Source organism: Mandrillus leucophaeus, unplaced genomic scaffold, assembly GCF_000951045.1.
Source record: "Mandrillus leucophaeus isolate KB7577 unplaced genomic scaffold, Mleu.le_1.0 Scaffold172, whole genome shotgun sequence".
Taxonomy (NCBI): domain Eukaryota; kingdom Metazoa; phylum Chordata; class Mammalia; order Primates; family Cercopithecidae; genus Mandrillus; species Mandrillus leucophaeus.
In genome coordinates, this window is record NW_012101721.1 from 5,036,753 (window position 1) to 5,053,453 (window position 16,701).

Below are 16,701 nucleotides of genomic sequence, written 5' to 3' on the forward strand. Positions count from 1 at the left end.
CTCTCAAAAAAAAAAAAAAAAAAAAAAAATTTGCCCAGTGTAGAAAAATAAAGGGCTTATTTATTGTTGAGATCACCATCCTGTGAAATCACTGAATGATTTTTTTTCCAAGCCCATAAATAGTTTTCTCAAGATTGTGACCAGTATTTCTGATCTTTGCTAAGGTTAGAAGAAGAAATAGGCATTTATACTGGGAGTTGTTTGGTTTATAAAATAAAATCTGATAATGCGAATCATAATAGTTTATTGATATGTTACAAAGTTGACTTTGCTCAGTTTTTTTTTTTTTTTTAAAGAGCAGGAAAGCTTTCAAAAATATAAATGAGGTGATTTAAATCTGTTTCTCTGAAAAAAAGGGTTGGACAAGAAAATCTTAAAACTTATTTTGGTCTACTAATTCTACCCTGTTTTTCCTTTAGCTTCATAATGTCTACTCTAATACAAAAGGTTAGTAAAGTATAAAAATCCATTTATAAGAAAAATGAATTAAAACTGCTGCTAACCAGAGAATATACTTACGCATGGTCCACTAAACAAGCACATTTAGTAAAAACTGCCTGCAGCCATTAATGAAAATAACCAAAGATATTTCTAAGGAGGTGCATATAGATGAAAACCTGAATGAAAATCACAGAGGGAAATACTAGAAAACAGTAATGAAATGTCAAGGTTCTTCTTAGCTACCCCAAATCTGTAAGAGTGCTAATTATAAACATTACGCCTACAACATTTAACAAAAATCAGCAATATCAAGATGAGTCACATTAATTACAACAAAAGAGGAGTCTTAAAGCTGATCAGTATGTGAAATCTCACTCTAAGACCCTTTAAAATAATTAGGTTCTCCTGTTCCTGGAATCTTAAGAACGAACACTAATCTTAGAAGGACAGGACTGTGATAACATTAGCTACTATTATCAGTAACTATACTAATCTTAAAGAAGTGTATTCTCTGTCTCATTCATCTGCTCTCATGAATAGGAGTATAAAGAGCGTCCTACAGTATGTTTGGAGAAAGAAACAAAATTGTCACAAGTGGAAGGAGTGAATGAATATCCTTAAAGGCACCAAATGCATGCAAAATATCATAGGAGAGTCTTCCGATTTTACATGGATAAGATCATAAGCATAATAGTAACTATAGAATAGCATAGACAACATTAACAAATACCCATCTCCATATCTTATAATTATGCTGAAGTTTTTACTGAATGCATCAAATAACTAATAGACACACGCACTAAAATGAGAATCTTCAACCTATCAAGAAGTTTGACAGCTGTGTAAGTACACGCGGAGTCCTTTTCAGAGAACTGCAGATAGCAACGAAGATGCTAATGTCATTCTTCATTCATTATAATATCTGAAAACTCTAAACCTTACGAGAAAGGTTTGAATATACGAGTATCAGTGGAAATTGTCAGATTTTGGGAAATGAAAGACTCAAACACTGATGACAACAATTTTACTCTGTCAAGGAATCCTGGAGTAAATTAAATGGAAAGAATATTAAGTGAATGAATAATATCTGCAGAAAGAACATCTACTACTTTTTAGAGTGCTACTTTCGAGTATATTTAAGTTAATGCTTCTATAAAATACAAGTAGGAACCTATTACTTCTAGAATAATCAGACCTCCTAAAGGATTACAGGCATAATGCCTCTCCAAATTCTAGTGCTGGCACACTGGCTCCCAAGCACATGGTGTATTCAGAGCCAAACTGATCCATGCAGTGGTTTTGAGAATAAATGTATCAGGCACCAGAAAATGACAGGCAGTAGTAACTGCTTGCCAATGGCTAGATATGCTCCTGAAAACAGAAGATGTGCGCCTTTTGGGGGAAAAAAAAAAATCTTAAAACAAAAGCATTCGGTATTTAACTGAAAACAACCTAGACTGGAAGACACCAATGTTGTAATTATAAAACAGAATTGTAAGGTTTATTCCAAATTCTAAGATTCTTGGTTCTTACTGAGTGCTTTGTAACCTGGGCAAGATGTCTAACGTCTGTTATTATCATTTTACCTCTGTGAAAAACAACATATAAACACGTAAAGGTATATGTAGTAAAATACTCTGAAAATTCAAAATGCCATAAATAGATTTTATTTTATGACTGTCACATTTGTGGAGATGCCATAAACGATGATGAGTCAAAGGGTGGATGAGTGGATGGTCAATTTGAAGTCTGTGTTGCTAATGACTTACTCCAACAAGCAAAGAGCGTTTTCAAATACCCTGATACAAGCAGACAGACAGAACACTTCAAATGTATGCTTGCGAATTTGGTACATCTGCAAAATACCAAAATAGTCATCGCAGCAAAACCTCCCATGCTTACTATTTCTACAGGTCTAATCTGGATTAAGACCACAATAGTGACAAATACAAATACCTGAAAGCCATCTATCATTAAACACAGACCAGATTAGAAATTGTATGGACAGGTTTTAAACACAACTTTCTAAAATCAATACTCCTCTTGTCAAAAACATATATGTGAGCATTAGGGTTATGTTTTAGCTTAATGAATAAAAAAATTTTCCCTTCTACAGCTGTGTTGAAGTAAAGTAATGAGGCAGCAGCTCAATATGTACATCCATAAATACATATATGTGCACACATACCAAGCAAAAATGTCCTTCATATTTATCTTTCCTCTTTAATCTTCATATCATTACACTGAAAAGCTGCAGTCTGCCGCCTCAAATAGACTTTGATTCATCATCTTCCCGAAGGTGTAAATCAGAGATCTTGCCTCATGCTATAGTGTATGTCCTTGAAAATTCAGTTTCAAGACTCCAAATCAGCTGGTGTTATGCAGTAGAGTAAGCTTGTCTAAAGGTGACTAATTCAGACCACCTTCAACATAGAAATATCTGCTGACTATATTAAAATATAAACATGGAAACCTGGCTACTGGGATTTTGCTGAAACTCACAATCTGGTGATCATAAATGAAGACACTCAGCTCACTGGAGGTGCACCTCGCAGCCTGTCTACAGTTATTTGCTTATTACCAGTAAAAGCGCTCTTAACTCTTTTATGTCCAATGACGGCAATTTGTGGCAAAGTATATGTTCATGGGGTATGACTTTTTTACAGTATAATCTAGAGTATAAGCAATAAACAAGGCCATAAGTCAAGCCAATGAAAAGGAGATCAACAATATTAAAATGAGGATGTAACTCAGAAGGAAAAATCATTACGTGGATTTCATAACTGAGTTCTGCCATAGGGTATAGATTTGGTAGCCCATCTCCCCTTCCCCTGCACAGAAGGAAGAAAAAAATCCCGGTAGTTAGAAGCAATAACATTTCATGTGGTGAGTGATTCATTTGAGGGCTCTAAATTCTCTTGATCTTTGCTTCTGAAACTTGAGGGTTGAAACCCAAGAGCAGGTGGAATCTATAAAGACTGCTGATTGCCATTCCTTAGAGCATTTGGTAAAATAGGCTATTTTTAAAATTCAGCAAGATGGGCGGCGATTCTTCCTGAAACAAGTTTGAACAGGAGAATCCACCATTAACCTTTTCCTTGCTGCTGTAAGCTGTCTGGTAGTAAGGGCCATCCCCGTTCCATTTCCCTGGGTAAGCCCCACATGCATTTCTTACCCAGGACTGTGATGGTGGTGTAACTTTCCTGTGGGGGGTCGGTGTAGAGCTGGCAAAAGTATCTTCCTTCATCAGAAATTGAGACGTTTGTCAATGATACTTTGAGTTCACTGCTAGAAAAATTCAGCAACTGAAACCTGCTGTCCTTCAACGCTGTGAAACAAAACACAGAGTTAGTGATTGTGAGAAGGTGGACGGACGGTCTGTTTTCCTTAATCATGTATTAAATCTTGTTGTATCTGGTACTTCTTGACTATTTCGGGTGTCTGCAGTAACTTCATGTAGACAAATAACCCTGTCCAAAGGAAACTTATGCATATGAGTGCATGTGTGAGTGTACATATACAATCCAAATCCAGCTGATTTGGATTCTTGAATAGAATCACTGCCCATCTTGCTGAATTTTAAAAATAAAAAAATACATATATGCACACACATCCAGATATGCACCCTTCTACCTTGGCACAATTCCAAATGCTGTCAGTTTTCAGCACTTATTCATACACGTTTTCAAGTTTTCTACCAAAGACAGACAAAAAGAAAACAAAAGGAAAAAGCAGGTCATGAGTCCTCTGAAGCAGGGAGTGCCAGGCCCCCCTAGCCTTTGGGCACTGGAAGTTCAGGGACTAGGGCCTACAGCCTTTTAAAATGCCTCAAAAAGTATAAGTAAGACTTTCAAAAAACAAGGATTTCAAATTATGAAACAGAACTAAAAAGGCCTTCATATTAATTACAAAAGCAAAAGTAAAATTACTTTAAAAACTTACAATCTAATAGCAAAATAAACCTAATTAACTTGGATTCACCTTAACATATTTGATGTGATTTGAGGTGGAGCTGCCAAAAGTGGATGACCTCGAGCCTACGGAGGCCTTAAACTGGTCCTGCGGTTTCCTAAGTACATTTGGCTTCACAGTATGAAACTGATTAGGCATTAAGCAGGAAATTAAAATCACTGCAAAACTGATATATGTGGGCCTCTTATTTATTTCAAATGTTCTCTTTCAAAATCCTTTTTTAATTTTGGCAAAGACTAACTTAGTATATGACGAAAATTCACTTTAAGAAAAGAAGCTGGCTTATTTCCTTTTATCTTCCCTCAACCCTTTAAATGTTCCTTAGGTTTATCAACGTTTTCCATAGGTCATGAATGACCCTGAGGTATTGGGGAGGAAGGGAACAAGCAGCTGGGAAGGGACATGCTTCGCTTTGGTTAGGCACCGACGCTCTCCAATAACAATTTTTTTTCAAAAGATTTGATTCTTGCTCTTACTAAGCCCTGACACTCATATGAACCATTTGTATTCTACACAAGTTTGTTGCAATTTTGGTTTTTGTGATATTACATTTGGAAAGATTTCAGCATATGGACACTTCCATATGCCAAAGGCTATGATGAGACAAGACTTGGTTTTATGCTTATAGGCATGTCTTGCCTTGGAAACTTCAATCTTCAAACCAAAGGGATTACCTTTCAGAATGCTGTATTTTCCTTGCCTTACCCTGTTTGAGTTGTTTGTGTCAGCTAAGTATTTGGGACTCAATTGCAATTCACCTTGAATTACTACAATCAATTTCTATTGCAAAGTAAGACTGCCTTACTTTTAAAAGGGGCCATTCAAGGTTTCTATTAAGTAGAAAGATTATGATTGCCTGTCTCTTCTTCCCTCTAAAGAATTGACTAAACTTTAAGCATCTAACATTAAATTTAAAAAAGGTGGCCTTAGCAATCTCTTTATCAAGACTCCATGTAGGAAAAACAGTTGCCGTCTACAACTATAGGGATGGAAACTTACGCCTGAAGTCCCTGAAATAAATGGTCTGCCTGTTGGGATTCAGTAGCTGAATCACAGAGTCGTCACTCTTATTGACTTGGCAGCTGATGGTCGCAACCTCTCCCTCGATCACTGTCACGTCTTTCGTAAACAGATTCTGTCCATCACCTTAAAAAAAGGGAAGAAAAGGTCAGAGGAAAATTTCCATCAATTAAAATGTGATCAATGGGATCTACTAAAGTGGGAACTAGGCATATTAGAAAATGAACACAAGTAGCAATATTTAGCATGGCTCTAATACCTTTCTTTGTAGTCTACAAGACGAGTCTATTAATCCAAGACAGACCTAGGGACAAAATACTAAGCCCGGAATCACCATACTCTCAAAAGCTGTGATACAAAACGTTTCAGCCTCTAGAACTTTGTATAGTTGAGTAGTATACTGAGGAGGTATTGGAAAGGTCAGAGTACCGACTTTTGTGAATGTTGAAGCTCTCGCAAATGGAGTAGGGAAGATAGATACAGCCAAATTTAGCTTACCCGCCCTTGAGCTAAGCTATTTGGTCAGCCTCACAGAAACTCAAGGAGCCACTTAATAGAAGTAGGTAGGAGGGTTCAATAAATAATCTCGTCTTGTTAGTTGATGTTGACAGTCCCAATGTATAGGCAGTTCATCGTGTGTGAGTGAGGCCTAACTGACTCTTTGGGATCTCAATAAAATCCTGGGAAGGCTTAGGGTTCGGAGTTTGTTACTCTGTTCTCTGAAACTCATACCTTCATGACTCACCCAAAGCCCCAGGCAGCTCTGAACGGAAACCCCTATCTGCAGCTCACCCCCCACCCCCTGCCAGTCATTTAGAAAATCTCCCTCAGAACATGTCAAAAAGTCCAGGCTTTCAGATTCACTGATATATAAGGCTTATCTCCAGATCTGCCCTAGTTTGTTGCTTCTGAGATTAGTGACAGCAGCCGGGCCACCTCATAAATGTCCTAAATGATCCACAGCACAGGTAGGAGGAGAAGTGAGTTCAATTCAGAACCAAAGGATGAAGTAATTGTCCAGTGTTCCATGTCGCACCTGGCATAGTAGGGGATACAGAAGTATATGCTGTCCTAGCCTTTAAGAAGCTGCAATGTGGGTGAAAACCGATACCTTATCCCTACTTACAGAACAAAAAGTGTGGCATAGGCATTAGATGTAAAGATCAACTGGGAAGGGGAGAGAGACTGCTTTTTAGCTGTGTGATCTCTGGAAAATTAATTAAAGTTCCTGAGCCAGTTTCTCATCTGAAAAATGGGGATAGTAATTAAAAGCTATCCCACAGGGCTGACAGGGGGATGAAAACGGATAATAAATATAAAGTATTTAGCACTGTGTCTAGTTTCTCATAAAACTGAATAAATGGCAGCTGCTGCTATCATCATCATCATCATCATCATCATTTCTCTAGACATCAAATACAAAGATTTATTAAGCCATTACGTATTGGGAGTGGTGTGGATCCAAGAATAAAGGCTCCTGCTCTCAAGGATCTCCCTATGTAGCTGTTTTAAACCAACTCAGGGCAGATTATTTGCTCCTTTAAAAAAATGTTCCCACATAACGAAACAAAGGTCAAAGATAAATACTTATCTAAAGAAAATGTGAGACAGTATAAATAGAGATGCAATTAGAATCAATGGAGGGTTTCCACCTGCTATCATATTTCTGTTGAAGGATCCTTTTTTTTTCTTTGCTAGGACACACTGGGAAAGTGTGAGAGGGGTGGCTAAGATGGCTCTAAGCCAAATCCACCTAGAAATAGACCAGCCCCTGGCAGAGGATTAGAAAAGAGGAAACTAAAAGGATAAGGAAAAAAAATTATTAGAACCACAGATAAACAAAAATTTCTGGTGCTTGAGGAGCAGACCAAAATGAAACCCCACCTCGAGCTCTATGATCCAGGGAATTAACCCGGGTGTGAGAACGCAGGCCTACAGGGCTTGTGGTGAGTGAGAGGGTCAATTCCCCATAGCTTGATCCAGCAGTGGAAGCTTAGCACGCAGAACAGTGTTACAGAATAACAACAAAGAGAAAAGGTGATCAGAAAAAAAATGAACGGATGTTTTTTTTTTCCTTGGTGGATTACTGTGACAAACACAGAATTCAGAACCCAGCTGGAGAGAGAAAGTTTATTTCCAGATTGGAGAAAAGAACAAGGAGAAGAAAATTTCTACCAATCAAGCAAGCTTTTCAAGGTGGTTTTGCTGGCCCTGACAAAAGCGTGTACAGAAAAGCCACCACTCTCACAGCCTCAGGTAACACGCAATCTACTAAAATTAAGAAAAAATTTAACTGTGTGATTCAAGTGCTGTATCTGTCTTAAGGCATAGGACTTGCTTTGAGCAGAGTAGAATACCAAACGGGGTCTTACTGGGTTATGGGAGGGATTTCTTCTATCAAAGGAAGTATATTAGCAACACAAATAATCTTCAGTTTACAAAAGGTACACGTGGAACAGCCTGGTGACAGACATTAATCCCTTCAGTATAAACCAAGGCCTTACAAATCCTGACTACTATCTTGCAGCCACTGGGACTTAAAGCAAGTTGCAATTCAATTATGCTTTAATAGAATAGTTCCTGTGGAAATAACTGTATGCCTTAATTTTAGCTCTTTATTGAAATCCTAAGGCTAGTAAATTCTGAGAGTAGCATACTACATTCACATTAAGGCTACAAAACATGTATAAAGGGGATGGGAAAAGAGGCGTGTTGTCCATGATTTTGTCTTTTAAGCAATGACAACAATAAATCACAGTGAGGTTTTGTTTGTTTTCTAGGAAAATCTAAACATTCTTAATTATCACTTATAATTAAGTACTCTAAGGCCAAACCATTTTAACGTGTCACTACTGAGTGAATCATTCAGGTAAAATTTTTCCATCTGCAAACGTTTGCCCTTGCTGTGCTCCGGCACATCCTGTGCTCTGCAAATCTATGGTGGTATCATCATCATGACTGTATTATTTTCTAAAATCGCTGAGGCTAACCTAAAATCCAGTGTCTCAGGAAATGCCAGTTCCTAGCTATGTTAACACGGTTATAATACTAATGCCAAAAAATTATAAGTGATCATGAAATATTTTGCTGAAAGAGATCAAAGGGCCTTGGCTGATGGTGGTGGCCCAAGGATGTCATTCTGTAAAAATCACCAATAAATTATATGGGTCAGCTGGACGGCAGTTATGTTAAACAGAGCTCCACGCTTTAAGGTGCCATAAGATGGCTGCAAAGGAATAATAATGACCTATTTATTTGAGGCAAAGGAAGTGAATGACAGTGATGAAAATACGGTATGTATGTCAGTACTCTTAACTGCCTGAAGCCTTTATGTAAAAATAATTTCTGCTCACATCCTCAAATATTTCTTCCAAACAGAAGGGTGCACTGTGACTTGATAAATTTCCCCTTGAAATAGATATCATGACAATTAGGTTGCTACAAAACACAATTTGATGTGTAGCAGAAGGGTACAAATAGGCAACTTTGGTGCCCTTCTTCAAGAATCCATTTTTAAAACCTTTCTGATTTTCTACAACTCAATTAGCAGATATAATGTCAAGGCAGAAACAGCACATGTTCTGGGCAAAAGAAAACAAATAGGTACAATATAGTGTAGCCATTAAATAAGGCTGTTAACAGGAAGGTAATTTATTTTAAGGGTGGAACAATATCTGGCATGTATAGATATTTTTGGCTGCTAATCGGTATATATGGGTGAGATTTAGAAGACAAAATAAAACTGGATTTTTATTTGTATCAGCAACTATATTCCCTATAACGCCCCGATTTACCAGACAATTCCTAAAAAACAAAACTATGGCATGGAGAGTCCCATTCACTTACAAGCAAGCCTCCTGTAGTAAACTACAAGTTGTTAGGGCATTCCTCACAATGAAGAGAAAGCTTATCGTCTAAAGAAAAATAAAATGTATTTTTATGATTAGTAATGACCATGACAGCAGAGTTGTTGGGGTGGGGGTGCAGCGGGCACATAAATCCCCTACTAATTCGATCTTCAATTAACATAATTTACAGATTCCTTTCTAAAACCTCGTTTTGTTATAAACTCCATTTCAGTGACATTACATAAAACACTTGCCTGGATTGGAATCTATTCAGTCAGCAATATGGCCACTGTAGGGAGGTGACAGGGTAAATCTTAAACGAGACATGGGGAAGGCAACAAATATTTATCCAGGGCTGGGCACTGTGCAGGATGCTTTACATACTTTTCTCTCTCAAACTCCTGGAGTTTTCAGTATCCCCGCTTTAGAGATGAAAAACCTGAGACAGAGAGATTTAAATAAGCTGCCTGATGTCGTTCAGCTAAGTGGCCAAGCTGGTTCTTGAACCGGGTTCTATCAGATTCTCCAGCCCATACAGCTTGCACTTTTTACCAGCCAGCATCAGGCTTTGATGCCAAGGTTCACACTGGCTCTGCCTTGGAAAGTGTACTTGTTTTTAAAGAGGGCTGTTTGCCTATGAGCAACTTCTGATTTTTTTATTTCCATATTTTATCCAGAACACAATTACACACTTTAAGATGAGAGAGAAACTGTTCTGAATGTAAAACACCTTGTTTACTACTGCTTCCTTCTTTCAGTGCTCGGCACTCTGCCCCTAGAGAAAGCCTTTATTACCAGTGCATGGCGGCCTTTTGCCAGCACCACGAGCTCTCGCCCCCGCTGCCTGGCTGTTCATAAATAAAGCACTTCATTTACACCAGGGGAGTCTCTCTAGTCAAGACTATCACAAAAGGGCAAGTCATAGTTAAAACAGAATTGAGTTTATACTATGGCAACTACGTAAACTGTTACTGACATAGAGAAGGAACACCAGCAACTCTTCAAAGGGAAGACAGTTTGCCCAGAGAAAGAGCAAATAAAGTCCCTTGACCTACTCCTTTAGTAGCAAAATCATATTAGGAAAACTAATCATATTAGGAAAACCTTCTGCTCTATGGAAGACTGAACCTAACATTAAATCAGTACAGTCATGTCGTCTAAATAGGAGTCAAACCAAAACTATAGATTGTTCAAAAAAAAAAAATCCTGCTGATGATCAATGTAGTAAGTTATTACTTTAAAAACTCCACTATAGTTCTTGAAATTTTACACAAATGAAAGGCTCGGGTTATTAATAAATTCCTACCCTCCTAGGTTTGAAATTTTCAAAGAAGCACGTTTTGGAAATCTTATTTTCTGTAGAAGTGTGAGCCTTCGCTGACTTGAAGCTTCAAATGCCTTGTCAATTATGCTCATTTCTGTTGGCTACTATTTTTACAACACTGTTCAGGATGTGCCCAACTTGGAAGCAGAACCTCTAATCCCTACCCGAAAAAAAAACCATCACTAGTAGAGGCACTTGCAATTTCTGCTAACGTTTCTGAGAGTTCGTACAGAGTTGAGTACGTTTCAGGAAAAGAATGAAAAAAATTAAGATTCTGCTGAAACCCACAGGGAAAAATCTTTCTAACTACATATGTTCCCCCAAGTCAACGTAAACACAGTGTTCACTACAAATCATTAACAAAGCCATTAAGATTTGATTTCTATCTAAGCAATTATTGTCAGCATATTTTGTACATTTCCTTTAAAAGACTCAATCCTATCTTTCAATTCATTAAACTGTTCCCTGCATTTACAGAGTTTTATATCAAATCAGAAACCTATTTGAATTAATAAGAATTACAGTAAAAGTAATTTGAAAATAAATTATTCGAAGTTCAAGCCACGAAAGCGTTTGATGAAAGAATTTAGTTCTATTTAAATATTACAGTAACATTTTTAGGCATCCAATGTACAGACAAGAGACAGTGAGAACCAGTGTCCGAAGAAAGGGGCTCGTCAACTGTAGATTTAAGGTAAAGAGTGTGACCTCTTCAAGACAAATGCCATTCTTTATTTCTGAGACAGGCAAATTTCAACCGGCATGAATACTTTAGTATTTATCTAAAATCAAAAGCAATCAATCTGTCTGCTGTTTACAAAGCCCCTCTTAACCTTTTTGATCCTCTCCATGTTTTGTTACACCAAACAGTTAAGTCAAATATGTTGATTGTCTGCTCCAAGGACTGTCTACTTAATGGTGAAAATAATTATGAATGCCAACCATACAGTCCACAGGCTTAGAGAAAAAATAAACTAAACCAACTCAACAAATAATGGAGTGAACAAGAACATGTGACATTGACCCAAACACTTCATCTGTATCACCTTGTTTTTTATAGAACCCTATGGAATCTGGAATCAATAGAACTGAGTAGAAAGAAACTTGGAGATCAACTCTCTCACTTTAGGTCCAGGGAGGAGATAGGCCTGAAATCATATGGCAAGCATGAGGCCCAGCCACGAGTAGACGCCAGACCTCCTGACCAAGTCAACAAGATATTTCTATTCTTGATTCATTCTGGATAACACCTTCGATTTATTGCTAATTACAAAAGCAATATATATTCAAAGGCTTCTGTTGTTGTTGTTGTGCTTTATTTTATGTAGAATTTAGAACACTGTATCCTATGGCATGGAGATGGTCAGGATCTCAAAAGAATCTTCTGCTATATAATTACTGTTGTGTCACTTGAGCTTATGAAAGGAAAAAATATTTTATTTAATTTAATCTCCTTTTGTAATCAGTAAAAGGTGAGGCAAATTTTTGAATGGCAAGTTAAAGAGTAATCCTCCTCTGTGCTGGTTTTTTCTTCAATTAAAATTGTTGATTTCCCCTGAATACAAAACAAAAAATATCGTCTGACACAACATTAAGCTATTCATGAATATTCTGTATACACATTCTTGTTTAGTTGACTAATGGCAAATTAACGTTCTCTATTTTCGCTTAAACACATACTATAGGTATGTTTGATTAGCATTGAATTTCAAAAGCTGATTACTATGCATGCTTTGATTATGTAATTACATAATAGAGTATAATGGCTCCTTTGGAGTCATTATGATCTATATGGCAAATATGTTTCAGTTTTGCTATAGTTTAAATACACGTTGAAATGACAGCTCATAACAAGGTTCCACTTTTCAGTCTTATCGGGCATTTTCCCATTCATCCTAACATCTCCTTGACACCAATTAAGGTCTATTGTGTCAAGCTGCACACACTTTTGAGAAATTCCTTTTGTTTTCTTGGCATTCAAAAGAGGACATTAATTTTAAAAGCAGTATTAAGCAAAAGGCCTGGTTTTAAAAAAAGGCTGAAATTCCATCCTTCATCCATCCTTTGAAAAGTCTGCAGGGAATCACATCTAGTTCATTAATCATTGTTCAGACAACCACAAGGGGGTTAAAGACGGAATTTCACCTTTAAGTCCAAAATGCACATGAAGGGAGAATGGTCAAGAATACTGATGCTTAGGGTGGTGGCTCACCACAATGCATTCCGCTCAGGGTCTAACTCAACATCAACCACACCAAATAACACAAAGACCCATTTTCTCAACCCTCATGTCTCCTAGTGTCCCTTATATTCTGAAGTTCCTTTGGGGAGAGGCAGCTCTGAAACAGTACAGCAAGATTTCTCCTTCAGAGTCCCCAGACTGGGTTTTCCACAGCTGTAAGGCCAACAAAACTTATCTAGTGAATAGATTTTCAACAATTCTACCCTCAACTTAACACACTGGAAAGTAGCCAGGATTTTAAAAAGTTATTGGAAAGAATTATATAAAGTAGGAAAAAAGTTATTGGAAAGAATTATGTAAAGTTTCTTTTGTCCCCATGAAATTCTTTAATGTCAGCTGCAAGAAGAGTTCTTTTTGCTTTTCTCTCCCAAGAGAATGATCTCTTATACCATGCTGAACCAAAGGCGACCAGAGTCTTGATTTTAAAGACTAATATGCATCAAACCATTTCTACCTTTGTGTGTATTGGTTTTTGACATTAAGGCTGAAGAACGGAGGTCAAGCACAGTCCAACTTGTATTTACATACAGGATGGGTATCTCTTGTGAAAGAAAACATTGATTAGATGGGTGAAAACTCTTTTCAAGGAAGGCTGTGACAAAAGAAAGTAGTTATAGCATCCCTGCCTGTACTATTTCAATTTCAACCATCACATTAGCTGCCTTTCCTTTAAAAGACTGAGCTCAATACGACTTTTTAATCAGGGCCCACACCACTAAAAGGGCCAAGCAATGATGACGCTTAAGGTCTGAGCTGTCTGATCCCATAAAAGGAGAGGTGCAATTCCCTCTAGAGAATGTTTATGTGGAGTGACACCCATCCGCTAAACTTGAAGATCTGAATTAGCTTTTCCATTAAAATTCACTTATCAAAGAAACTAACGGCAATAAAAGAAACAGGAATATAAAAATAAACCATAAAAGATAATAATAATCATTGAATCCTTTTGCTTTTCACACTGGAAGGTGAAAACCAGAGACTTTTTTTTTTTCTTTTTCTGTCACTCCTTTTCATAGCTGGATAGGTTGCATGGCCTTTTCGTTCATAAGCAAGATAGCATCTTTTTTGGAGGGAAGATAGGCTAACCCTGAAGAAAAATTCTCTCCAGTGGACAGGTTTTATGAGAATTAAAAGGGAGAGAGAGAGAAAAACAGAGCCCCCAAAGTAGAAGAGCCACTGTTCCATTTGTTTGTGAGTTGGCATTGAAATCACCTTGTGGAAGAGTCATTTTAAGCCTGCTAAATCTGCTTAGAGGCTCTTGGGAGAAGGGGGAGCTCTTAAAAAAATATTAATTAAAAAATAACTGCAGCCATCCAACAAACGTGGACTTTGGAGAAGAACAATCTGAAGGCAGAGGCTTCTTATAAAACTAATTGTGTTGGCAAAGCAAGCAGTTTCTTCTCAATGGATTTGATTCTGTGATGCTCGTTTATGGCAAAAAAAAAAAAAAAAAAGAAGAATAGTTTTAGATTGAGCTGCTTTAGTAGCAATTCAAAGCTGGGTGGTATTCCAGCATTTCAAAACATACGAAGTTTCTTTTAGACAAAATGGAGTTGTGCTGAAGGTCAATTGTTGATCTTCTGTATCAACCACTTTGCTAATGAACTTATAATATGATATTATACTTGAGGAAATATTAAATGACTGCTTTCTAGAGTGAAAACCAGTCATACAAAATTCCACTGTCGACAAGCATGGACTATTGAGAAGGAAACTCACGTTCTTTTAAAGGGGATGAACTGTGTAAATAGCAGCTGATAGCTGATGAAGCACAAACCCTCACTTCATCTGGTGTGTTGGTCACAGGCCCCAAAGTTATCTGAAGTCTGGGATGATAGGAAGCGACTGATTTAATTCAATATAGAACTATCTACATTTCCCAAACCACAGGCTATTCACAGCTAAAACAAAAGGTTTACTGGATTATAACTCAAAACACATATTTGAAAACCACAAAGGAAGATACAAATATTAGGTTCTACTGTTCCTATAAAATCTAAGGGAACTTAGATTTCTCTTTTACCCCAGAAGAGATCTTAGTAGCCAAACTACTTACTATATATACTGCGGCAGCCTCTGGTGAGCTTTTATTCTGTAAGAAAATATAACATTGGCTTTCCCTAACCAAATTAACGAAAAATTTAGGATTTCAAAGCTATGGGGATGGGTGACCCTACTGTGGTCTCTTCTACGTTAATGGATCCTTCTCAATTCCCCTGAGTCATAAGTATATCAGAGATGTAGGCCGTTCACAATACTTGACATTACTAGTTACACTTTTTTTTTTTTTTTTTTTTGAGACAGAGTCTCACTCTGTCACCCAGGCCGGGGTGCAGTGGCAGGATCCCAGCTCACTGCAAGCTCTGCCTCCGGGGTTCACGCCATTCTCCTGCCTCAGCCTCCCGAGTAGCTGGGACTACAGGCGCCCGCCACCACGCCTGGCCCATTTTTTGTATTTTTAGTAAAGATGGGGTTTCACCGTGTTAGCCAGGGTGGTCTCGATCTCCTGACCTCATGATCCGCCTGCCTCGGCCTCCCGAAGTGCTGGGATTACAAGCATGAGCCACTGTGCCCAGCCTTACTAGTTTATTCTCTACAAAATTATTTAAATTACATTTATTTACAACCCCATCCTCAAGTCTCAATGGAGATAACATGTATTTCCCTTAGTTTATATACCCTAATTTTAAATACCCAATTTAATATGATTTTCTCTTTGATAAGAGGTACTGTGATTAAACTTGGGTCACTTTTCATTTCAGCTCACTAAAAGCTGGGTTTTTCCCCCTTTACATTTGCCTCCAGGGTGTTAAAAAGATTAACAACTAGTGTAAAATTTTTAAAATCATAAGACTGTAACAGGTAACAATAATTATTACATAAAGAGAAGAAAAGGAAAGCGGCTGCTATTCTCCATATGTATAGAGGCAAGAAAAACAAATTATTTATTTCCACAGCACTTATTATTAATTTTTCTAATATTAAGAAAACTCTCACTGCTATCTGGAGGAGGGTATTCTTTTAATCATCTGCATGATAACAATAGCTAATGTATTTTTAAAATGTTTCTATGCAAGGTGCTATGCTTCTTTTTTTCCTTTCTTCATATTATCTCATTTAAACCTCACAACAATCTTATATGGTTCAATATCCCATTATCATCCCCATTACACAGACAAGGAAACTAAGAGTTACATATGCTGAATGGAACCAATATTTGAACCTAGGTCTGTTTAATTCTAGATTGAGTGCTATTAACAGTTACACTATATTAATGAGGTAGCTGAAAGGACATTAAGCTTTACGATGCTAAAAGAAGGAAGGTGAACTAATGAAATGAATCTATAGTATCTCATTTTTATAACTCAGGAACAAAACTAAAGTAACATTCTCAGCATATAAAGGAATCTGAAGCCAAACAGCCAATCTATCAGCAACCAGCACGTTCCAATATGTGATACTGATAAAATAAGGTCTATAACAGGGTCTTTAGTATTTAGAGAGGAGATGTCTGTTCTGCCAAATGACCCAAACTCGAAAGGCAGCTCAACTCCAACTTAACGGCATTTACAGTACCTGCTTCAAGGACATTCATTAGTATTGACAGTCTATGTGGCTGAAATTTGGCTGTAATAGCAGTCTCTCTCTACATTTCCTCATTCATTTCTCCTGCCAACCAGAGTCATTGAAAACCTTCCAAATTTGAAGCTTAGAGCCGACAGGACAAGCAAGTAAGGATATCAGTTGGAACACATCAGATATGGACTCAGAGTGAAAGTCAGTTTCAACTGACATTACTACAGAAACAGAAAATGGGGAAGTGGGAGGGGAGAGGTATTTTATATTCTTATTCT

The 16,701-nt window shown here is 37.4% G+C and overlaps 1 protein-coding gene across 7 annotated transcripts in view; it reads right to left on the reverse strand.

Moving 5' to 3' along the window:
- Positions 1 to 16,701, reverse strand: part of CADM1 (cell adhesion molecule 1) — a 340,206-nt gene that overhangs the window by 65,856 nt on the left and 257,649 nt on the right. For all 7 annotated transcript variants that reach the window (XM_011977058.1, XM_011977057.1, XM_011977052.1 and 4 more), the window contains exons 2-3: positions 5,413 to 5,559; positions 3,617 to 3,769 (exon numbers count right to left, since the gene is read on the reverse strand). In XM_011977058.1, coding sequence (XP_011832448.1) covers positions 3,617 to 3,769; positions 5,413 to 5,559 — 300 coding nt within the window. The remainder of the gene's footprint in view (positions 1 to 3,616; positions 3,770 to 5,412; positions 5,560 to 16,701) is intronic.